A 25,661-nucleotide genomic window follows, 5' to 3' on the forward strand; every position below is an offset into this window, starting at 1 on the left:
TTAGTATTCACTGCATATTTATTGCTGAAGGTGAAGCAGTCCGTCAGGAGTGCCTGCAGTGGCACTGAAGGGGCAGTAAAAAACCAGCTGCTATCTGTGCACAGGGCAAAAGGAGAAAACACTAAAACTGAAACTCAATGACCAAGCAGAGGAAGTCCACATGCTTCTCACACGCATGCACAGCAGCAGCTCACAGGCTGCGACAACGTGATTAAAGCTACCCGCTTTCCCTTCTGATCCTCAAAGTCATGAAGGGGTTTTCTTCAGAAGCTGGACTTTCGCCAAATCAAATTGTTGTAATGTTTGCACCAAAACACACGGATGAAGACGTTTATGAAGGGTTTTTAATCCTCTGGTGGAGTAGACAGCCAGAAAACTCATATGTCAGGTGCTTTGGCGTCTTGATCTGAGATTGCTGAACGTGCAGCTGATGCTCGGCTTTTAGAACCAGCAACACCCGACGGCGCTGCAGCTCTACCTGATGAGAAATGCAAGTTAAGCTGCAGTCAGGCTGGTCTCCATCAGGGCTGCTCAAACCTGGTCTTTGAGATCCGCCACCCCCCCTTCCCCTCGCTGCTCACTAGCTGACTCAGGTGTTTCCATGTTCCCATTGGCTGAGCACCCAATCCAGGTAATGAGCAGCAAGAAGTGCAGGAGGAGCTGGAGACGGGCAGGAAGGACCAAAGTTGAGGAGCCCTGGTCTGAAGTGAGCGTGACATCGTTCTTTCTTTGACCCTGAGGCGATTGGGTCACGTCTGTCACAAGGAGCATCCAAGCAGAACGGCAGCAGCAAAGGCGGAAACAGATACAATCATTAGCTGTATTACACAAAGAGCAGGTTGTTCTCAAACACTTTGTTTGCTTGAGCTGGAAGAACATCGGAGGAGCTGAGAGCTCCTTCAGCTGCAGCAGAGAACCTCAGTCTCTCAGTCCTAAATTCCCTTTCGACAAATCCCTTAGGAGGACAAACGGTGAGGAGTTCCTCTGTGAGGAAAGGGACTGGGGCGTTTCCACGTCATAAGATCCTGAAACTGGCTGAAACATGATGCGATTTCTGCTTACGCCAGCCACCAAAATCTGTTTACACATGGCTACAGTGGAGGAAATACGTTTTTGATCCCTTGCTGATTTTGTAGATTTGCCCACTTAAGAAATAATTTTTTAAGAAGAAATTTTTAATCCCTAGTAACCATTAAGAGTTCTGGTCCACACAGACCAGCTAGACTCTCCTAATCAACCTGACATCTGAACTGAAGACACCTGTTAGAACTAATCACCTGTAGAAAAGACACCTGTCCAAAGAATCAGTCCATCAGTCAGAGTCCAAACCCTCCAACATGGGAAAGACTAAAGTTCTTTCAGTGGATTTAAGGGAGAAGATTGTAGACCTGCACAAGACCAGAATGGACTACAAAACCATCAGCAAGAAGCTGGAGGTTAAGGTCACAACTGTTGGTGCAACATGACCATCAATCCTTTAGGCTCCAAACCAGATCTGACCTGGTGGGGTTTCCATGATCATGAGAACAGAGAGAAATGAAAACAACACGCCAGGAGTTAGTTGATGATCTGAAAGCAGCTGGAACCACAGTCACCAAGAAAACCATTGGGGATACTTGACTCTGCAATAGTACAACGTCTTGCAGAGCCCGCTAAGTCCTCCTGCTGAAGACGGCACATGTGAAGACCTGCCTGAAGTTTACCAATGAACACCTTCATAATTCAGTGGTCAGATTAGACCAACAAGGGGCTCTTTGGCATCAACTCCACCCCGTTGTGTTTGGAGGAAGAGAAATGCTGCCTGTGATCCCAAGAACACCACACCCACTGTCAGGCACGGAGGTGGAAACATCATGATTTGGGGTATTTTTCTTCAAAGGGTTACTTCACTACCATGTGGAAGGGAGGATGGGCGGAGCCATGTACCATCAAATCCTACTTGAGAACCTCCCCTCCTCTACCAGGAGGCTTAATGTGGGAAACTCAAAAACCCAAAACATACAGTCAAAGCAACCAAGTAACGGCTGAAGAAGAAGCAGACCAAGGTCACGAGTGGGCAAACCTATAAACACAGCAAGGGTTCAAATACTCGTTTTCTCCCCTGTAGGTATTTGATAGCTTTCATCATCTCACAGCTTTCATGTCCTCTTTCCGTATGCTTCAGTCTCACACCTTTATCATTGAAGGAAAAACTGATAGCTGAGTTTCAGAGCTCATTTTTTCCTGACCCGTACACTGAAGACCGATTCAAACAAAGCACTGCGGCAGAATAACAAAACTACCACACTTTAATTTAAAATAATAGTTCATGTTTGGTATACATGAAATCCTCGTTTAGGTCCTAAAATTAGTGTCAAAGTAGTCGTATTATATCCCTCACTGTATCTGCCTGGAACTGGTTTTTCCTTGAGAATATTTTAAATATGAAGCTTATCTTCAATAGAAGTTCCTGTCATCACTCTGCACCATCCTCCTCTGTGTGCAGCAGGGGCTTCAGAGGGCTGCATGAAACCAAAGAGAATGAATCGTGCAAACAACCTCTTTCATCCACACTTTGATGAAAGTGTCCTTTTTTTTTTAAAGAAGCAGTTTAGAGAAATGGCGAGAAGTAAAAGGCGTTTCCACCTGCACGGCATTCACACATTCACAGTGCAGGAGCTCCAGTGCTGGATGGACACGAGAGGCAGAGGTTAGCCACTTCGGCTTTTGGATGGAGGCGGTGTTGGCAGCCAAAGGCTGGACTTGGGTATCAATCGTGTGGCTCCGCTGTGGCGGCAGAGCCATTAGCTTTGCTCTTGCTTTTACTCTTGCGGCTGAGCATGCGGCCGATGGTGGCGGTGCGGCTGATCCGCTCCACGGCGGCAGCAGACTCCAGGTAGACCAGGTCGTTGTGGGACTGGCTCATGCCCGGGTCTTTCCGCTGGTGGCGCCGCCGGAAGAAGAGCCTGGCACTCTTCTGAAGAAAGCTGCCTGCAGCAAGGAGGGGAGGGGAACATGGCATCAGCACAGACAAACATCATTTTGCACTGATAAAAAAACAGATTAGTACATTAATGTACATTATGCCATGGTTCAGGTGAATACTCGAATCTGATTGGCTGCTGGGTGTGCATCAAGTAAGGGTTAATGGCTGACGAATTGTGCGTTATCACTTTTTAACGCACACCGTGGAAGCCTGAACCGCGGAGGACGGTTGCTTCCGCAAAGTGCGTTAAAAAGTAATAATGCACACTTCGTCGGCCATTAACCCGCTTTTACCATGGTCACTTACAGAAGAAATACATATTAACCAGTTTTCAGTCCTTAATTCTTGTTTCTTTAACAAATAGTCCGCGTCGCGCAGCACCAGCGCTGCAGTCAAGATTCAGCGTTATATATATCTATGCTGATCTTTCCGATGGGTTGAATAAAGCATCAGTTCAGAGAGAAAGTTCACCTCTCACTGCTTGTTTTTGTCCAGATGATGAAACTAACAACCTAAAACAACCTTAAAACAAAGGCTGTTTTAAAGAAGCCAGCGCAGTGATATGAAACATTTAAGCTAGGTGACCGGAACTTCTTTTTTTACCGCGCATTTATCAGGTTTTATACCATGGTCCGGTTGAATACTCGATTCTGATTGGCTGCTGGGTGTGGATTTTCATTGTAGGCTTTCTGAGCTGGAACCCTAATTTATGCAAAAATTAACAAATAAATACTTGGAATTCATTAAACAGTGGGCCCTGAATCTATATTCTATGAAAAGTTTCCGTTTTTAAGTAGAATTACGGAAATAAATACAGCTTTCCACGATATTCTAAGTTTTTGGAAAGGGTCTGAATATTTACAGTCAGATTATTCTTGTTTGTAATCAAGTCAATCCTTGAATTATTCCTGTCCATTGAGAGCGTACCTTCAATCTCTAGTATTCCTATCTACCAAATTTAACATCACTACAGACTTTAGTGTACAAGTGATGACATCTAAAGATTAATATTAACAGGTTTCACTAATGAGATCTAATCTAGTACTACTAGAACTACTTTTACCACAGTACCAGAAATACAACACTTGAATATAACTTACTGGAGAGGACAAACTCCGCTTAGCATCACTCTTCTTTAAAGGAGAGATTTAAATGATGGGAAAGAATCAGACAAGACAAAAGCATTACATATCAATCAGAAAACCTTATTAAAGTGATGATGCGGAGCACAAAGAGTTTCTCTAAGCTCTGTTGTGACCTCAGGAGAAAGGTGCAGGCTTTTCTTTCTCCTTCTGTTTAGAACCATGTAAGGTCTGTGAGTGAAAAAAACTCAAACCTTCAACAGCAGGCAGGAATTCTGTTGAGATTCTCTAAAGCTGCAGAAGCTGCAAGTCTTAGTGCTAAATGAGGACTTTCCTTTCCTTGAAGTGGCTGTTGAATTTTTGGACATTCAAACTTTTTTTTTTTTTTATTCTAATGCTCCTCCGATCAGACTCCAGTGGGAATTCATCACAGTAAAAGGAATGAACAGGTCCTTGCAGATATAATTCTTGCTTGTTTGTAGGAGATACCCATTTTCTTTACCATAATACATTCTTTTTTAATTATACATTTTGACTTTTGTTATAGCGGCTGTGTGGTTTAGTTGGCTGTTGTCACGCAGGAAACCTGGGTTTGATTGGCAGGCTGTGCAATGAGCTTAATCCAGTCTGGGTTCTGTCTGGGTCACCCTGTACCTTAAAAATACAGGGTTGTGTCAGGAAGGGGATCCTATGTTAAAAAAAAAAAAATCAGTGGAAGCTGATTGGCTGTGGGTGAACAGCAACGTTTTGCTTTCCTTGATCCTGTTTTTTCATTCTGCCGCTCATAGTTGAATTGAATCTGATGAACAGAACAGACCAAAGTACATGCAGAATCTGGGACTTCCTTGTCCTGCTGTAAACAAAACAAAGCCCAGACAATTCAGGGTATTTACAGTTTAATTTTAGCTATGGAAGCCCAGACGTTCTATGAACAATAAAGACTGATGACTGCATGGCTGCATGCTGCGGTGGGGGTCTTGGGGTGGGGATGGCTGGGCACTCTCCCTCCTTCTTTTCACGTTCCACCATCCATTTTAGAAGAACATAAACACTCACCTGAGCACAGGTGTTAGCTCACCTTTGCACTAACAGTTTGCATGATTGAATGAATGAAAGATTTCACACTAGTTGGTTTTAAGGCATAAGTATGCGTGTGAACACTATCTGTTTTGTGTACATGTCGACAGGTGGACATTTTTGCAGCTAGCAGGTGTGTTGATAACATTTGAGTGTGTGTGTGGACAGGCCCCGCCCTTTTTGTACTACATTTGAACCTTACCATAATGATTAACAACCAGTAAACTTGTTGCTTTATGCTGCTTCATGGTCTTACCCCCCTTCCCCTCCTATTATCACCCTCCTACCCCCCCCCCCCCTCTCTAACGTCCCTCTCTCTTCTTCCCCTCTTTCCTTTTCCGTCCGGTCCAACACCAAAGATTTTCAAACATGATTGAAATTAATAAAGTTTGGCCTCAATTACAAAAGGGGTTTATTCAGACATACCTTTGGTTTGTCTGAGGATTAATAACCCCTCTTGTTAAAGTAAAATATGTCCAACACAAGAGGCCCTCAGCTTTCATCTGTCTGCCTAGCTGTTGGAAAGGACAAGTTAAAAAAAACAAAAAAAACAATAAAGACTGACGTGCAGGGATGTTTATGGACGTGCAGTAAATGTCAGTGCTGGGATCCGCATCCATATCCAGAATGTTAAAGCCCCATCAGTTCACACATACCTACTAGAAGTGTGTGAAATGTATTCTCTGCATTTGACCTATTGCCTTTGACCCCCCCCCCCCCAATCCAACCCCATCCTATTTGAACTCACTCAGAGTTGGTGAAGGCCACTGAGTTTTGTTCTCACATGACATGTTCGGTCTATGGTGCATATGTTGCTCTCCTTTCGGTTGTATCCCGTGAATCAGCTTTCACTGATTTGAAAGTGACACCCTGTACTTTCAAGGACAGCAGCGTGAAGGGCTCGCCCCAGTAAAGCGGACCCAGGTTTCCTGCGTGACAGTCCTACACTCATCCAGCCGCCCTATGGATCCCACAGCAAAAGACTACCATTTAGATGTCATTTAGAGGACAGAGCAGTACCGGAAAAAGGAACACAAAAACATTGTATTTGTGTTACTTGTGTCAGCTGGGAGAGTGAAACATGAAAGGTAAAGGTTAGTCCCACAATACCTTGCAGCAGTGGCATTGAAATAAAGGATTACCTTCATCAAATTGTTTAAAGTGAGATAAATAAATAAAAACTACATGTAAAAATGCATTTGCATTTGTGTTGACAACAGTGTTTTAACAACTTCTACAAACAGGAAAACAGAAAAGTGTGGTCAAACGTCTGCTGCAGGGCTGCCATCATTTCCTACACGTTTATTACAAATATATCGGAGGTTTCTAACAAGGGACTGTGAGGTGGTGTAGTGGTTAGCACTCTTGCCTCACAGCGAGAAAGCCCTGGTTTAAAGCCTGAATGGGCCCTTTCTGTGCGGAGTTTGCATCTTCTCCTCGTGCATGTGTGGGGGGTTTTCCAGGAACTCTTGTTTCCTCCCACAGTCCAAAAAGGTGCTTCATGGGTTCATTGGTGACAATAAACTGTCCCTTAGGTGTGAATGTTGGGGTTTGGTCCTGCAACACACTGGTGACCTGTTCAGGGTGTACCCCGCCTTCACCCAACAGTAGCTGGGCTGACCCCAACCCCTTAAACGGATTCGATGGATGGATGGATGGATGGATGGATGATTAGGAATGGAAAGGTTTCTGACAAGGTCAATAATCTCCAAGACAGCCCAATGGACTTAGGATATCAAGAACTTCAAAGGTAAGACTACATGAACAGATTTCTTTTTTTAAACTTTTTTTTCAGTGACCTTTGGTTCAATCTTTACTGCAGCTCATCCCAAATTATTTAGTTTTGACTAATGTTCCTATCCACTGAGTCTGTTCCAATGAGAATCGGCAACAAGCGGAAAAACAACAACATGAAAAGCTGCTTCTTCTTTAGAAAACCAGAATCGTACGCAGGATGGCCTCCAGAAACTCAAATTGATTCCATGTTAAGTTTTTTACAGCATTCTACAATTATGTGAATCAAAGAGGCTGGATCTCTTTGTATTAAACTTCTATTTTAGGATCTCTTAATATTTTTCAGGAAGCAGATGTTGAAACATCTATAGAATTTACGGCACATCATAATGACACACAAATGTGATCAGCAAAAATGCTCATTGTAAACATTTAACCTGCAAATTGTTTTTGTAAACAGTCTCCCATCAAAACTCAGGAATTACAATAGATTGCTTGAATGGCAAGAAGCCTCGGTGTCCGTCAGAGCCACCTCTGCCTCACCTCTGGTCTTTTTGCAGCTTGCCTCAGACACACACATGGAAAGCGACGTGTGGTCCATTTCCTCTCCGGTCTGACTCTCCCAGTCATCTGGAGGCTGACCAACCCCAGTGGGCCCATCCCCAGGCTGGGATTCCTCGGGAGCACTGCTAGTTCCTGACATAATAGCGGGGGTCAAGTCCTGAGTAGAGCTGCTATCTGACATCGAGGCATCCATGGCTGCAGCATAGCCCGCCATTAAAGCCAGTTCATCATCCTGAGACAAAGGGGTCTGAGAAACAAAACAGATTTCCATTCTTTAAAGGAGACCTTCCATATCTGACCGTTTCAAAATCAGCTTAAGTTTAACAACTTGAAACAGATCTTTTGGGGGATGCTTACTTTGGCGATGCCTGAGATAATGATGGTACTCTTCTTCACAGGAGACTTGAGCTTCTGTTTGGCAGACTGGTGGAGCTGTCTGATTGCCGCTTCTGCCACCGGATCCGTGCCATTGAGCATCAACAGCTCCGTGTCAGAGGAGGACAAGGCCTTACTCACGATGCCCCCCAGCATAGAAACCTGCTCCGACACGCGGCGCTCTGTGAGCTTCAACTTGTTCGCTGCCAAGTTCTGGGCCGGATCTGCAGGGGCACAGAATGATCTCATGATTCACGGATGTACCACGAACACCCAAATCATTTATGGAGATGAGACAATAGTCTAAAAGGTTAACGGTTTCACAAATGCATCAAAACAAAAAGCAAACCAGTGTCTCGGTGTCAACTAACAAAAGTTCAGCTGAAAACCTGAAACACAAGTAACCACCGCCGTTTCCTTTTGTATGATGACATGGTAACACAGTCTGGTGGAAAAACCATGAAGAACTGGCTGTCATCAGCAAAGAAAAGGCAATAAAAAACATGTGACTAAAAGAGGATTCTCAGAGTCCATGTACAGAGAAATGAAGGGGGTCAAGAGAAGAGCCCAGAGGAACACCCACAGGGAGGGAGTTTGAGCGGGGTTTCTCCTCATGCCAGGATACTTCAACAGTTAGCCACTATAAATAGGGTTTAAGTCAGTCCAGAACTGTGCCAGAGACGCCTAGATCATGAAGTGTAGAGATCAGGAGCTGGTAATGTAGCAAGCTGCTGAAAGATCAAACGGGATTAGGACAAAGGATTGTCCGACAGCTTTAGCTGCGCAAAGACATTCTAAAACAAAAAAGTATCTGTGGATTTACAAATCCAGGCTGGGTTACAGCAACAAGGTTGTTTCTGAAATGAAGTTGAAAGAGGCTTGTTTAAGGGTTTTTGAACAGAAGAAGAAAGTTGGGCCTGTAATTTTCATCAAATCAGAGGTCATAGGTTTGGGTTCATAACAAAACACTGGTTTAGTCTTTTTCTAGTTTACTATGTTTGTAGGGGACTTCAAGCCTTTTCTCTCTGTAGAAGTTTTATCAAACCAAATGGGCCTAAAACCTTCAAAACTTGCAAGAATGTTTTACTCCCTCATGACAATGGAACATACCATTGTCGTGCATGTAGTAAGTGTATTGTGAAGTATTTGTAAAATACTTTACAATACACTTGACTTGACTGTGTAAAATATGTCTCGCCTACTTCCCCCTTACGTGTTGTACTTGACTGTTTGCTACAACTTTTTTCCCGTAGCGTGCTCATAAAAAATGTGCATGAACATTTTCTCTCTACGGACTCACAGAGTGGTCTACCACCTTGATATTTTGTGTGGACCACCTGCGTGCCTCGTACAGGTTTCGGCCCGCGGACAGCCCGTATCCATCCATAAGGACGGATTTTATAACAGCTCTCACATCTTGGTGGAATTGCTTCCCATTGTCTATGTTAAATATTCGACAACAGGATATGATAAGGGGCTGAAAGGGGCTGAACTTCTTGTGCTCTAACTGCGTCAGTCTGAGGTTTTTTAGCGCTGTACCAATGTTAAGTGGATGAGGGCGCCCCGGCTTGCTCTTCACTGCAGTGATGGTGGTGACCACTGTTCCACAGGGCATGACTGTGCGGTCCATCTCCACCCTTTTACTGGAAGCTGGAGTGGGAGGCTGCCAGGACCTCACCTCATTGGGGTCCAGGTAGGTCAACTGGTGGGATGAAAAAGACATTACTGACTGAATGTCTTCCTGATAAGGACGGACTTGGTTCTGTTTCTGTTCATAGTCTTACATCAGTAGTTAGTGATCCAGTCACTTTGTCTTTGGTCTTCAGTGCAAAAGTATGCTGTCCTTTGGGCTGCTTCTTCACTAGATCAAAAGGCACAGACGCCTGACCTAGTAAGGAGTCTGAGAAATGGAAAAAAAAGTTACACAAGTCCTGTAAAACTTAAATGTTCAATATATTGCCAAACGTATTGGCTCATCTGCCTTTACACATATGAAGCTAATCCTATTCATAATCCATGCGATTTAACAATGCATTCACCCCGCCCTTAACAGCTTTTACAACGTCAACTCTTCTGAGGAGTGTTTGGCCGAATGCAAATTGCTTCCCTACCCCTCTGGCTCCCCCCTTTTGCTCCATTTGAAGGGTTATTTGAAGCTCTGGTGGTGTCTGAAAGTGTTTTTAAGGAGGAGCCGTCCCAAATCAGGTTCGACTATCCCTATGCCAGTAGGCTGTTTCGCATCGCACTGTGGCGCCGAGGAGAAACACATTTCTTCACCTGGGTGTGCTCTGAAGCACTGAAGTTTATACTTAACAGTAAGCATTGGGTACGTTTTCCATCCATCCATCTTCCTCCGCTTATCCGGGACCGGGTCGCGGGGGCAGCAGACTGAGCAGAGATGCCCAGATTTCCCTCACCCCAGCCACTTCCTCCAGCTCCTCTGGGGGGACCCCGAGACGTTCCCAGGCCAGCCGAGAGACGTAGTCTCTCCAGCGTGTCCTGGGTCTTCCCCGGGGCCTCCGCCCAGTGGGACATGCCCGGAACACCTCTCCAGGGAGGCGTCCAGGAGGCATCCGGACTAGATGCCCGAGCCACCTCAACTGGCTCCTTTCGATGTGGAGGAGAAGCGGTTCTACTCCGAGCTCTCCGCGGGTGACCGAGCTTCTCACCCTATCTCTAAGGGAGCGCCCAGCCACCCTGCGGAGGAAGCTCATTTCAGCCGCTTGTATTCGGGACCTCGTTCTTTCGGTCATGACCCATAGCTCATGACCATAGATGAGTACTGGAACGTAGATCGACCGGTAAATTGAGAGCTTTGCTTTTCGGCTCAGCTCTCTCTTCACCACGACGGACCGATAGAGCGACCGCATAACTACGGACGCTGCTCCGATCCGCCTGTCAATCTCACGCTCCGATCTTCCCTCACTCGTGAACAAGACCCCAAGGTATTTAAACTCCTCCACCTGGGGCAAGGACACTCCACCGACCGAGAGATGGGTACGTTTTGTTTATTTAATTTATTTAATTTATAAAATCGATGGTGCTTTGTATTTTACGAGTGCTGGCAGCTACACGCTAACAAAGATGACTATTGATGACATCATCAAGCAGTGGTAGCGTCCGAATTTGAGGACGCCATTTCTCCATATGTCTCCACTTGGATGGATAAATGTAGGGTTAAGGAGAAGCCGTAGGGGTTGGAAGGCCATGCGGATTCAGCCTTTATGCACATCTTTGACTCTTGCTTCTTTTCATTACGTTTGCTTTCTGCAAATTGTTACTGTTGTGCTCATTTGAGTTGGTCAGTCAGTTTGCCCTTTCTGTCTTCATCTTAGTCATCACCAGAGTCATCCTGCTCACCCCCATCCTAGGCTGTCTGGAAACACCCATACCTACCACTACTTTGCCGTCACTGATCTTCAGATTACATCTTTTTCACAACATGAAGTCTATCTGTGCGCTCCTACCTCCACTCCTATGTTCCTGTCTCTTGTCAAAGAACGTGTTCACTATGGCCATTTTCATGTTTTTTGCTAAATCAACTGTCATTTGTCCTTCTCCGTTCCTCTCCTGGATACCAAACTTGCTCATCAGGCCCAGTGGTGAAATGCTAATACGCGCCTTTCTTACATCTAGAATAGATTTTTGCAATGTCCTTCTGTCTGGTGTCAAGAAAAATACTATCAATCAGCTGCAGCGTAATCAAAACTTAGCTGCTCGCCTTTTTTTTCAGGTCCTCAGGTTCAGTTCTGCTGGTGGTTGTTCATTGATTTTATTTATATTTGATTTTATGTTCAGCATTCCGGTTGCCTCTGCTTTTATAAGTGCTGTGACAATAATACATTGAATTGATTGATTGGCCCCAAAGGTCAGCACAAAAACCCAAAGAGAGGCCACATTTCAGCGCCGTGGGCATCGCTGTGGAACGTCCTGCCTGAGGATGTGAGGTAGAGGTAAGATCTTAAGCCCGAGTCAGAAGTCAGTCAGTCAGGGCACTAAATGACAACCATTACGTTCGGGTCGGGTCGGGCCGGGCTTCTCTCTCGCTGACTTTTTTAATAAATATATTGAAATGGCTGCAAAGAAGCTCCTTAGGCGCGCGGTTTTCAAACAGCTCTTTATTAATCCTGTATGTCAAAACGGTTACCGAAAGGCACAGCCAGCTTCTTCTTACTCAGATGGGGGAACGTTCACCGAACGCGCACACACACACACACACACACACACACACACACACAGGTAGACCCCGCCCCCTCTATCCAACCAGTCACCAGCCCACCGTTGAATGACACACACTGTGGTCCAGCAACTGGCAAAGAGGGGGGCGCCAGCCACCCAGCTCTGCGCACGTGTCGTGAATGTAATCTTCCCTCTGCAGGTCTGCATCTATTTTGTTTAGGTATCCCCGGTATGGAGCAGCAAGAAGTCAGGGATAAACTTAAGACAGGGGAACTGAAAAGGCAAACACGCACCGCGGCTGCAGTATTTCTCCGCATAATTAAGCGAGTGTGCATCAAGATCTCTCTTTAACTCTTTGTCTGGCCTCTTATTCTGTGTTCCAGCGCTATTTCGTTGTGCAAATGCATTCATCATGATCATAAAAATATGTAGATATTTTAACTTTAAGAAATCTGGCGTATGGGACAAATTGAAATTTCGGGTTTGCTTCGGGCTCGGGCCTGCAAATCAAGTTAATTGGTCGTGTTCGGGCCAAGTTCGGCTATGATGCTCGCGGGCCTGTGTCGGGTCGGGCTGGACTTTTTGGGCCCAATCTTACCTCTAATGTGAGGACTTCATCCACCGTGGAGGTTTTTTAAGAAAAAAAAACTGCGTAGCTTTTAAGTTGTTTTTACATGTCCACATGGTTTGCTTTGATTTTTTGGACGGATTTATTTGGGGGGGATGTGTGTGTTTTAATATTTTTTATTATTGATATTTGAACTATTTTTTTATGAATATTTATTCATGTAAAGCACCTTGAGGTGCTCTTTAGCAGTAAAGAAGCTAAATATATAAAGTTGTCTCTGACATGTTGCTACATAACAGTAAACAAAATGTCTACAGGTGTGAGGAAAGTGACTTGGACTTTTCTTTACCTTGTTGGGGCATTCCGTCATTCATCACCTGAACATTCAGCTCTTTTGATCGTCCATTCAATTCACTGAAAATAAAACCCAAAAAATAATCAAAGTGTTTGTTGGATGTAAAGAAATGCACATTTGGAAACACATCAATAATGCTCTGACTTACAAAACAAAAGGCTGGTCCCACGCTGGACTCGCTGTGCTCTTCAGCACAGAGGTGCTAAACTTCTGCAGAGGTTCATCCAACCACAGGACACACAGAGGGTTCATGCTGCCTGTGAACATCATCATCATCATCCCAACATGACACCAAAGTTAGCACCTCCCCAAATGCTGAAGCATGCAAATGCTAGCAGAAGCTGAGAGCCGATTGCTCTTTCCTGAATCGACAATGTCTGTAAATCTTCTTCAATTGCAGACAGAGACGTTAAAACATAAATGTTCCGACTTGTCCTCATGTTAGATGGCGAATGAAGATATGAAGATAAAAGCTGACATTTTGGATAATGACGCCTCACTGGAACGACAGTCATGAAGGCTCATTTGGGATCTAAAATTTGAACTTATAACCGCTACTCATTAAATCCAGAACAGCTTTCATTACATACATTCATAACAACCAGCTGTTTCATGTTTCTTCTCACCTGCTGACCACTTCATGTGATGGAATAATAAGAGTGTCTTCTGCTCGTCTGTGCTGATAATCATCAGTCTCAAACGTACAATCATACCGTAGTTGCACACGCAACACTGTTTTTGTGTTTTTAAACACCTTCAACTGCAAAAGCTATAAGAAAATGGAGGAAAAGTCTAAAACAACGAGATGAGAGCCAATGAGAAGACCAGTATCACTCTTTTACCTAAGAAGTAGCTGAAACGTGTAAACTTCCCAATGTCTCGATCATACAGCCGATAAATATTTTCTGAATTGAGGAAAGGTTAAACAGTGTGGGAAATCTGGCTGAAAAATGCAACCACACAAATCAACCAATGTCTTATTTAAAGCTTCTATCTTCGCTGTAGTTTCAGTTTAGACATTCTAGCAGGACACAAGTTGATTTCTATGGTTGTCAAAAGTAGAATATAACTATATTAATTGTCACAGGGGTTTACCCGTACGGGTGCGGTAGGTTTTTGGGTTGTCCGGGCGCGTAGACGAGAGCGGCTACATCTTAAAGGGAGTGCAGGTGTGTCATGCAGTTCCTTCGAGGCTTTTAGACACCTTAATGGACTTCATAAAAGGAGCACACGATTGTCCTGCATGTGGTAAGTCGTAAAGCTCTTTACTGGCTGCGCACAAATGCTGCACACGAGTGTGCAGGTGATACAAAAGTGCCTATAGGACGTCACACCAACTACACTCTGTCCATTTTCCTCATTTCTAATCCCGGGAACAGCACCAATGGGCCCCTTGCATAGTGAGCAGGGTTGTAAAAACCCAGTAGGACACGCCTGTGTCTGACCTTGATATTTCCTACGGACCACCTGCATGCCCTGTACAGGTTTGCCCATTTTTTTGCCCGCAGACAACCTGTACCCCCCATAAGGACAGGTTTTGACTAAGGCATAAAGTGAATTACTTTTTCCTCTCATCTGTTTGTATGCACTTCTTTCAAAATAAAAGCGGTCTATAGATATCTGGAATTCGTGTTTTTATAGGTTGGTCCGTGCCAACCTATATAAAGTCCTAGACTCAGAGGGGAATTTCTAATAAACTATTGCCGCTCAGCGGAAAGTATGTCCTACAAAATGACAGTTTTTTGCTATTTGCTTAAAATGGCATAATCATAATTATAAGACCACTGGGAATGCTCTGAAAATAGATCAAAAGATGATCAGAGTGGGATTTAAAAACCGTTGCTTGGTTTAGCAGAACCAACATAAATTACCATTGGAACATGAATAATCATGCATTGTTCTGAGATTTATTAGGTTGTTTGTTCTGCATGAAGAGCAAAATCCATGCTGGCTCTCCATTACTTTTTTTCCCAGGGATGTCTGAGACAAACTTGATCAGTGTTTGCCTGACGGAAAACCTCAACCGTCAGTTACAGGTGAAGCCATGAGGGTAAAGCAGCGCGCATCCGTCAGGCCGCAACTAACCTGCAGCATCGTCCTCCTGGTTCAGCGTCACTCTGATGTTCTTCACAAGAAGTTTCCAGTCGTGGGCACGTGGGGGCTTTGGGGGCGACACCCCCTTTTCACAAGTGTCCTGTTAAAGCAACCAAACTGTCATTTAAATTAGAAGACAAATGGGGAAGATGCTAACATCTTCCTTTGATATGTATATATATATATATATATATATATATATATATATATATATATATATATATATATATATATATATATATATATATATATATATATATATATATATATATATATATATATATAAAATAGGATTTTTAAACATTAAGTATATTCAACTACATGAATCCTTAATGTGTAGGAAGCTTTACAGACATTTTAAGGTTTGTTAGCCTGTATGCTGACCATCAGTGTAACAGCCTTGAGTATCTGTGGCTTTATTTTTGCTTGTTCTCTTTAAAAAACCTTAAATCAGATCATCTAATTGAATTAGTGATTTGGGGAAACAGCAACCAATCAGTTAAGAGGAGAATGTGGACTTCACTTCTCAGAAGATGAGATTCCCTTCACATTAAAAGCAAAATTTCAATTATTTAGAAGAAACTTTGAGACCTTACTTTGGGCCTCCTCTACTGTCCATCACATCTGCTCATAAGAGGATGCTGCACATCAGATAACCTGGTATGGCTGAGGGTTGTCCAGGCCTCCAGTGTTCAAAATGCTTTCCAGCTAACCCCCCATTGAAGCTCCCAATTCAATAAACACACCTGATTCAGGTAAGCAGCAGCAGCAGATGAGGCAGGAAAGGCCTGCAGTCTGACACATCTGACTTATACTGGTGATTTTCTTAATAAATTAAAAATACATACTATGATATTTTTAATGAATTAAAAAAAACACCCTACTCTGATTGAACCAGCAGCAAGACGATCCATTTATTAAATATTAATCGATTAACCTCCAGACTACCTGCAATGAAAATGAACTAAATTATCTCGCTTTGGTATCTACAGAGGATGAGTTAAGAGAAATCATTTTAATGGGAATGCTTTAAAATAAACGCATACCTGTCAATTTAAAAGCAAAGGATTTCCTACATAATCACACTTAACCAGAGTCCAGTGTGTAAAACAAACACACACAGGTGTCATGCTGAGTTCAGCCAGCCATCGTTCACATACCTTCAGCATGCAGACTCAGCAAAACACCCGAGTGAACCAAAACAACAGAGTAACGTCAGTCTATAATGGAGAATGTTAGTACAGAAACACACATCTCTGTAGATTTATTACCATTTGGAGACAAATGGGGTTTTTTTTGTGTTAAATTTTGTTTTTTTGTTGTTTTAGCTAATAAAGTTTTTAAGCTTCGCTGTCAAAAATAACTAAGTTTATAAATGCTCACACAACACTGTTTACAAAAACTGCTAACATTCACTTCTTCCTTTTCTACTGAAAATATATGTTGTTGGTTTTTACTTTTTTAAATGTTTTTTTTTATTTGGCTGATGTTATTCGCACGTATTTATGTCGGACCAGCACAGAAAGTGATGCTCCATGCTGGCCACGCATAATATGTGCAGCTAAGATGCGCATTGCCCGCACGTACTTTAAGTGCGTCCAAGGTTGCATTTTGTTGGTGGCTGCACGTATTTAAAATGTAATTTGAAGTAAAGTCCCATAATCTGTCACGCACCTGAATGTGTGAAATGTGTTCTCCATATTTGATCCATTCCCTAAACCGCAACCGTGATCCTAACCTTAACCCTTCCTCTAAGTCTGAAGAAAAAAGTTCAGGCCTGAATGCATCTATTTAGAAAATTACGAGCAAATAGATACTTTCTTCTTTCTTATACCAGCTTTTTAGAATGTCGACTCAGCAAAATGCTGACGCTTGAAAAATCTGGCACATGTGAATTTGTCTTGGAGTAGTCCTGGTGTGGATAGACAAGCAGGCCAGTAAAATAAAAACCAGAAGTAAAAACTCACCGAAATTCCCCAAAAACGGACATTTTCATGTGGAACAAAACCATTCTAAAACAAAAAATCCATAAATTTATAATCTGAGAAGAAACTATAAAGGTTCCGTCAGTCATGTGACCATTGACTGTAGATGAGAACTGGACTGAGTGGCATTCCAAACAGGAAGTACCAGCTGGTTCCAAGAAGCCATTATGCTATTGACTTCTAGAAATAAATAAACGGCTTTTACTCAGTCAATTCTATTGGACAGAACAATCATTCTTGCTCCGACTTTTTTTTAACATGTTCTTGATAATCCTCTTTATTTCCTTCCTTCCACTCCCTTTCAAGCAATATTTATTAATATGTCTAATTATCCTAAGTTTGGTTAGTTATTGTATGAATGTATAACTGATGATTGTATTGTTTTTGTGTATTATTTTCTATTTGATTGCTTGAAATAAACCATTTCAAATCAGAAATCAAATCAAAATTCTATGATATTGTACTGTTGTTCATGTTATTCAAGTTTTAAACTGACCAATCAGGCGGCTCAATAAAAGGGTGTCGACCGTTCACAACATTTGATTGGTTACCTTAGAAACGTCGACTCGAACCAATCACTGCTTACTGACATTGTCTGGCTCCAACATGGCGATGTAAAAAAAAAAAAAAAAATTTTTGCAAAAAAAAAAAAAAAAAAAAAAAGGGGCGACTGAATATACTTCATTTGATTGAAGCTGGAGGTAAACCCTCTGCCGTGGATGACATCACACCCACTCGGTCCAGTTCTTAGTTACAGTCAATGATGAAGACCAAAAAGAAAATAAAATCCTATAAAATTCATGTGAGCGCAGTAAACAGAACAGAGAAATAAAAAGTCCTTCTTGTTCACAGCAGTTCAGACAGACGTGCCTCACGCGGGCCTTGAAAAACCTTCTCACCTTGACCTCTGAGGCCTGAGCAGGTCTGCAGCTCAGCAACACGGAGGGATGAGTTCTGCAGAAAAGATCTGCAAGCTGCTTCTTCAGGACGTCTGTGCTGCACCTGTTGTTGAGGTCCTGATGGAGAGAGGACTAAATCAGAACAATCACACCCAATTATGAAACCAAAAAAAGTCACATTTTAAAATGAGCTGAATCTTTTTTTAAACCAGGATTTTCCAATATGTGGTAACTCTGACGTAAAGTCTTTCTAAGTCCAGATTTATCTAGGCAGAACATTCTTTGTGGGATGTTTGCCCTCGTAAATAAAAAGGTCCCGCTCTGACGGTCAGGAGCATTAGACGATACAACAGCTAGTACTGATCCCCATGATGCTCACGTCCCTGCAGCCCTAGGCAGACAGCTCTTCCTCTGTCTGCTGCTGCAGCTACAGAGCCGGAAGCAAATGCTTCACGACAGCAGAACCGGACGCGTCCCCCTGCACGGCGAGGAACAACCACCGTCACAGAGGCAGAACAGAGCTGCTTGATGACAAACCAACAACGCTGTTCAGTGGGGAAAACAGTCTGACTGCATTTGACTAGATGATCATCTTAGAAAAGGATCCAAACTGCTTTTAGGTTATCATCACATCACATTATTTCTTTAATGCTAGTTTTAATTCAGAAAAAAACAAAACCAAAGAACCTTTATGGCTTTAAACTTACATGAGTGACTGCAGGCGTCAGCTGCAGGTCTTCTGCGTCCAGATGGGAGACCTTCCAGCTCACTTTCATCTCATCTTCAGCTTCTTGCAAGTGGAGATGAAGCTGATAAAGAGACAGGAAGTGATGTCACACAAGCTCACATTTCTCCTCCATCACACAGTTAACCTTTAATAATAATATCAATCAATCAATGGCTCACATCCTGGGTAGAAGAACCCCTTCAGCAGCCCTCAGGCTCATGTCAGATCATTTATAAAGGAGGAATCTCTGACAGAATACAGCCATTAAAACAGATAAAAAGGGCCACTATTTTGTCTGTTAGGGAATATTAGGACCCCTCTGAACATGGGCTCTTTATTTGAGAATATTATTTTAGAGTCTACAGTAAAAAGTAAAAAAAGTTGGACTTTCATTTGAACAATGCAACGGAGAAACATTTCTGAGTAACTGGGGGGCACAAGAAAACAAACAAGAGAACTGAGAAAAAGGAATTCCCCACCAACAGCGTAGGACTTAACAAAAGCCCATGTGACACCAGCTATGAACGGAGGCTGCTGGATAGCTCAGGAACAGACCAGAGAGAACACTGTCAGGCAGTCTTTCCTTTTCTAATCAATGTTGAGTCCCAGTACCGTCATCTTTTGATCTGTTTTCAAAGCGTCCCCAAGCGTTGTTTGTGGCCAGAATCAAAAAGACCTGTGTCGTTTTCTAGGACAGTTTTTGCAGAGTAGCAGGAGTTCATTAGGAGTTCTCCTATGACTGTTGGCAGGAAGAAACCCCGCCCCCTTTCCTATCCGTTTACACTCTTTCCCGCCATCTTACAGCCCCTCCTAACATTATTGGTACAACTCCAATGTCGATCAACATTGGAGTTATCCAGCCGTACAGTTTAGATCCAGATTCCAGCTCAGATTAGGAGAACAAAGACGTTCATGGATCTATTGGTCTTTAAGTGGAGCGGAGCAGGGAATTTTTGGCTCGCTCCTTATATAACAAATACTCTTGAATTGTATTTTTTCGTTTATTCACAACAATTTTATTAAAGAAAAACTCAGAAATCTAGTGTTGAGCTTCATTTTCTTAATACATGTCCTCCATCATCAGAAAAAGGCCATAAGAACATGTTGAAAAGACCATTTCCATCAGGGTGGGTCTTTAAATACCGGTAAATTAATTTCCGTATAAAAGCAGAGTTTTTATACTGTTTTTCTTTAAGCCTTGTGCCATCTTGTGGGGTCCAGATGACCCCACTCCACGTTAACATTTGGAGTGGGGTCATCTGGACCCCACAAGATAGCACAAGGGTTAAACACTGCAGTCACTGACAGTGATAGAACATCAGAAAGACCTTCCTCAAAAAGCTTCTGGCAAATGAATTGCTTTGCTGTTCCACGCCCATTTAAAAAGCAGTAAAATGTCAATAATCTGTGCTTGAGCTGCTCCAGAGGAATAAAAAGCTGACACTTTGCTCTTGTGAGAGGAATAAACTGATGGAAGGAGTCTCTGGTTCACTCTGACTTAAGGGGACCTGGTAGGCTTCGTCTTACAGCCCTTTTTGCAATGGCTGAGAGGCACAACTACTGCAGTAGAACAGCCGGGTTTGACCGGCCACACCCTGAACCGGCTGCGGTGGGGAACAGGTCACACCGACGCTCCCGTAAAACCGATGCATCCATTCACTGCAACTCTTAAAAAAAACCTACACCTGTGGTTGTCCTGACTGCAGACGACAAACCTTTGACTGCATCGCTGTCTGGGAAGCAAGGAAGCTTCAGTCACAAACAGTCAGATGCTGAAGAGCTTCAAATATTTCTGAGAGTTTTCCTGATGATTCTAAAACATGAAGGTGAACGCTGTAGGTGTCACGGATCAATGCGCAAAGCGGCAACACCTCCAAGCTATATTTGTAACAGAATAGGCTTGGGAAGGTGAAAACCATCTTACTGGTTTAAAAATAGGTGTAATACAATCTGCGCAGCCATTTACTCAACGCATCAGTGACGATTTAACACTTAACTAATGAAAACCATCAAAGCTCAAAACCTAAAGCTCAGAATTACTGAATGAGAATCCAAGAGCTGGGAAGCCCATTGGGGAATCACATTTGATAACGTCGCTGGAAGTTAATAAATGAAATGTTCTAGTGGAAAACCTCACGTTTTTCCAAAAGATAGAAAGAGCTCTGAGGTTTTAATGCTTTAGTGCAGCTCAGAAGCTCAAGCCCTCAGATCTTCTGATGCTTCTGGGGAAACACGTCTCCCGTAACACGGAGCTCAACGACCGCAGGGCTGGATTGATAAAATCGATTAACCGGTCCAAATTGATCCGAGCTTAATAGATTAATAATCGCTCCATAAAAGTAGAGATCAATCTTTTACGCCTTTCCTTTTCCGGTGGCCTAACGCTATTCTCCTGAGATTTTGTGTGATTTAGCCAGATCAAGCTTTGAGAAAATCATGGTGAACAACTGTAAAACTGCTAGACGGTAAAATCAGAAGGATAATGGAACATTACTACAATATTCTGATTTTATATATATATATATATATATATAGTGTAATTTTAACAATGTCAGCAGTAAAGCCAAAGTCTGCTAGCTTGATGCCAACATATAATGGGATTTCCCATAGGACGGCTAGTGCTAACGCTCGGTCGTGTATCAAATCGATCCAGACTCTGGTGAACCGGATCAAATGGATTTTGGATATTATTGGTGATACCAGCCCTAAATGGCTGTGTCTGAGTTCACTCCCTGACCCCTCCAAGACTGCATAGAGCAGGGCCATCTAGTAGTACTCTGGACTTTATGCTCACTACTGTGAAGTAATATAAATAAATAAATGTACATACTTTTGTAAAGCAAGAAAAATGTTTAATTACTGTAAAAGAAAAGTGACATCATGCAACTTTTTCATTTTCTGGTGTTATTAAAAAAAAAAGCTCAAAAAGTTCAGTCAAAATAATTTACACAAACAGCAAAACTAATGCATGTATTTTAGATTAGTTAAAGTAAGAAATAAACAGATATGCTGTCATGTTTCACAAAGAGACAAGGCCGACGTGCATCCGTTTTTACTTCATAAAGATGATTTATTTTAATCCTCTTGCTGTTTTAAGTTTTGTATTTTACAGAAAGACAACAACAAAAATTCAAAGTTTTGGTGTTATTTTTTGTTAATTCATCACTCAAGGAGTGACTAGACCCCTGCCTCAATTGGCTATTGACCCCTCCTTTAAGTGATTTGAGCATTTTAAGACAGTCTTTCTCACTAAGCGGCTCATGAGTTGACAGCTAGAAATGTTGACAACTCTCTGCAGAAGAAAGTTGATGTTTTTACTCCAAAAAATACACAACTGTACCATATTGTAGGCAGAGCTTTTTACAAAGCTTCTGTTTTTTGTCAGTTTTGGAGAACCGGCTGTTTCCTGTGAGACCTACCTACATTCTTTCAAACGCAATGCATTGTGGTCTATATTGGCCAATCTAGTGAGCTTTGATACACAATGGTTTTTCGCAGGAGAGTTCTTGGAAATGTCTGGATTTTGGAATTGTAGATTGTGTTCAAATGCCTTCATGACTGACTTCTTAGTACAGTGGCAGTGCACTGGAAATTTCCCAGAATTCTCTGCAAAAAAAAAAAAAACACAAAAAAAGCAGTGTGCATCAACGCTCACTAGATTTGTAAATGCACAACGATTTGAACGCTTTGTCATGTGAAAACATTTTCATAAATAATCTTAGTCAAATGTTCAAATTCATGAGGTTTTGAGGTTTTGCTTCAGCGAATGGGTGACGTCATAAGTGAGGATATAGGGGAAAACTGTATAATCTAAAGCACTATACAGTCTTCTAGACGTTATGAAGTACTGAGGGAAAAATCGCACACAGCCGTAGATTGTTACACAACTACAAAATGGCAAACGCCCTACACTAAGTACGCAGTAGCCAAACAAATTCAGACAAAGCCGATGACGTCCAAAAACAAACGGCACTTTCAGCGTCACACAACAGATCAATGGAAACATCAGTTTACAGCGGTCTTCACCTGCAGCTCCAGCGTGGCGATGCGTGCTGTATATTTACAGGGATCTGCTGCAGCCGCTGATGCAGCTGTGACCGAAAACTGCAGCTTCTCCCCAATCACACTGCAGCCAGCCATCTGTTGGAGAACAAGGACAAAGTGAGCAGGAAGGACCAAAAGAAAAGGAATTTTATGAATTCAAATAGTAGATTTTTCAAAATCAGCCACAGATGCATTTTCTTTTGTGCAAAACCAACAATAAAACCTGTAAAAGAAATAAAGAAAAGGCAAACTATAAGAACAGAGAAAAACCTTCTTTAAGTTGTTTTTAAATAAAAATAAAAACCACAAGTTACCCCACATCTGACTCAGTTTTTAACGGACACGGCGCTGATACTTCATAAAGAAAGACACATTTTTTGTGTAACGGTAGAATCTATGTATTCAAATATTTAGGGCTAACACATGACGAGTTCTAGGAAATGTATAACTGTTTGTGCAGTATTTTAGTTTAAAACAACTAGAGCTTTCTGATGGCAGACAGGAGGAGCTTCTGAGTTTCAGCGTTAGATATTTCTGCCACTACATTGCACTAAATACTTTGCAAATGAAAATATTCAATATTTGCTTTTACTTTTAGGTTTTTTTTTGCTTTCAAAAAATATTTTTTCGCTTGCAAAACAAATGTTTCGCATGTGTTGTGTGTCGTCTCGCTTTTTTCCTATCTATGATTTTGCCGACACAAGTTTCAGTTTAGCTGGACAAAGCTGCCACAGAAATAAAAGGGGAAAGCAAAAAAACTATTTTTTTTTAAAAGCAGGCATTTCATATTTTCATTTGCAACTTGGAAAGTTTTGTGTGCAAACGTGGCGGCATAAATATCAGTGAGGGGAATCCTGCAGAAAAGCGTTGCGGTCGGTCGGTCAGCCGGCCGGTCGGCTCCTCCTTGGTGCTGAGCCACACGTCTCTGTAAGCTTCTTAAAAGCACACACAGCATGTGCGTAAACATAATCCTCTGTTCATTAAACTCTGCACACTCAACAACAGAGCAGCACCTGCTTTATATCTGGACTGTCACAAAGAAAAGGGCTGAGTTTGCATCGGGAGCGCCGCAAAACCAACCGTGCCAGAGACGCGGCGGGCCCTTTCTCCCTCTAGGACTTCTGGGAAAAAACAAACCCTCTGCGGTGGCAGCTTGGTTTCAAAACGCATTCAGTGCATCAAATGTTTTCTGTTTGTTGTGCCGTCATTGTGAGAATGCATAGCTCTTAAACGCTGTTTAAGAGGAAGATGATTAGAGCAGCCAGATGAGTGACTCAGCACTTGTTTGCAGCAGATTCAAATAGATGTTTTTTTGTGTTTTTAAAGGACTTTTTCATACAGTTTGAGGATCTAAAACAACAGAGCTGACAGGTGAAGTTGTTGTCGCTCCACCAACACAAACGTGTGTAGGTTAGGAATGCAACCATCTGGTTTGGTACAATGTGTGGATTACCAAACAAACACAATCTTTTATTTTCTTTAATTAACTAATAAGTAAAAATGAAGAAGTGTAATAAAACAAATGTAGCTCAATAACTTAGACATACTCACTGGCGTGCAGTAGCCCTTGTGCCATCTTGTGGGGTCCAGATGACCCCACAAGATAGTGTGCTGAACAGCCGATTCCTGTCTTGTGGGGTCCAGATGACCCCACAAGATAGTGTGCTGAACAGCCGATTCCTGTCTTGTGGGGTCCAGATGACCCCACAAGAGCGCTGAACCTTTTTTCTTCAATGATTTGTGATTTTCACTGGTGTCCATCTATTACATGAAATCCTCTCCACCTTTATTATGTCAATGTAAGAGTGGGGTCATTTTGACCCCATAAGATAGCACAAGGGGTAGAGATGCAATGATTCAGTTTCCCGGTTTAACAGTTTGGCTTGTGATCGGAAAAAAACGGTGGCCTTCCTAGAGTAGATCATGATGAAGAGAGAGAGTCATCCTCACGCCTTACCTTCCTTCCAGCAGACTTCTGAAAGCTGGACACTTTGCTGACGGTGAGATCGGACGCCTCCAGACCGTCCTCTTCAAATGTCAGCAAGACATTTTCCTGAGGAGCAGAAGGTTTGAATATATCTTAAGAAGAAAAAGTCATCTATACTGTTTGTGTTGTGGTAGTTTGCCTGACTTGTTAAAACGACTAAATGAATAAAAGCAGGTGAATGATTGGGAGGGATTTTCTGACTGACAACCCAGTGAGCTCCTTTTTTATTGGAGTCACCTGCCTGACAGTGACAGCAGTTGTGTTGGCGGTCATGAGATTTACCTCGCGCTCCCTGGACCTGTCATTCAAAGCTTTGCACCAAACTGCCCTCCACTGTTTCTTCCAGCTCTTCAGAGACAGCGCCCATCCCAGCAGAGCAGCTGCTTCTTCTTCTTCTTCCTCCTCCTCCTCTGCTGCTGCCGGCTCGTTTCCTACCAGCCAGTGTTGGAAATACTGGGCGAAATGCAGCGCGAGAGTCACCAGGGATGCGACGAACAGAGTCAGCATGCAGAGCCACTGAGGGTCCTCCACACCCAGATAGGAGGACCAACTTCCCGAGCCGGACATCCTTCGATCATTCAATGCATCGAGCTCGTCATTTGAAAAGTTTAGAGTAAAAAAAAATAACAACAAGAAGACAAACAATCTCCTTTAACTGAAAGCTGATATCAAATTCAAACCCAGCTCTCCGTCACTCCTAGAGTCCCGCGCTGCAGTGCCTAAAAAGCGAGTTAACAAAAGCGACATGATGATAAAAGCCCTCTGTGACGGTCTCACGCTGTCTACGGTCCAAACGCTCAAAAGAATAACACTTTCCTCAGTCAGACCGACTGCTAGCTCGGTTGGCTAATTTCCACAACCCTTCGTCTAACGAGCCATACATTTCTGTTGGCTAGTTGTCGAACTTTATCTTCTCGTGATATCCACGTCTGTCCTGGTTTAGCGTCGAGCTATTTAAAAAAAGAGTGAAGGTAAAGTATTGTAGAGGAGAGGAGTTTAATCCATCCCGCTGGCTCAGTGTGACTG

General features: G+C 42.7%; 1 protein-coding gene across 2 annotated transcripts; it reads right to left on the reverse strand.

Moving 5' to 3' along the window:
• On the reverse strand, positions 1 to 25,660 carry c2cd2 (C2 calcium dependent domain containing 2). 2 transcript variants are annotated; one of them, XM_020709080.3, is made up of 14 exons: positions 24,918 to 25,202; positions 24,606 to 24,701; positions 22,631 to 22,744; positions 18,585 to 18,686; positions 17,878 to 17,994; positions 14,985 to 15,093; positions 13,048 to 13,156; positions 12,894 to 12,958; positions 9,582 to 9,697; positions 9,337 to 9,499; positions 7,780 to 8,021; positions 7,402 to 7,669; positions 4,066 to 4,098; positions 2,776 to 2,970 (listed from the first exon to the last, which is right to left on the reverse strand). In XM_020709080.3, the coding sequence occupies exons 1-13, from the start codon at positions 25,200 to 25,202 to the stop codon at positions 4,091 to 4,093; spliced, it is 1,794 nt and encodes a 597-aa protein (XP_020564739.1). In that variant the 3' UTR covers positions 2,776 to 2,970; positions 4,066 to 4,090. The 2 variants fall into 2 exon arrangements, with proteins under 2 accessions (XP_011482107.1, XP_020564739.1); XM_011483805.4 differs by lacking the exon at positions 4,066 to 4,098 and having other exon boundaries at positions 1 to 2,970; positions 24,918 to 25,660.
• Between the last annotated feature and the right edge of the window lies 1 nt (position 25,661).

The sequence above is a fragment of the Oryzias latipes genome, chromosome 14 (genome assembly GCF_053564925.1).
Source record: "Oryzias latipes strain Hd-rR chromosome 14, Olatipes_Hd-rR_3.1".
Lineage (NCBI taxonomy): Eukaryota > Metazoa > Chordata > Actinopteri > Beloniformes > Adrianichthyidae > Oryzias > Oryzias latipes.

Excerpts from the sequence above, each read along its gene's own strand:
- c2cd2 (XM_011483805.4), bottom strand. The coding sequence starts at position 25,202 with ATGTCCGGCTCGGGAAGTTGGTCCTCCTATCTGGGTGTGGAGGACCCT. Across the intron at positions 12,959-13,047 it reads TGGGACCAGCCTTTTGTTTT|TGAATTGAATGGACGATCAA; the intron begins GTAAGTCAGAGC and ends TTTTATTTTCAG. Across the intron at positions 7,670-7,779 it reads TTATCTCAGGCATCGCCAAA|ACCCCTTTGTCTCAGGATGA; the intron begins GTAAGCATCCCC and ends TTTGTTTCTCAG.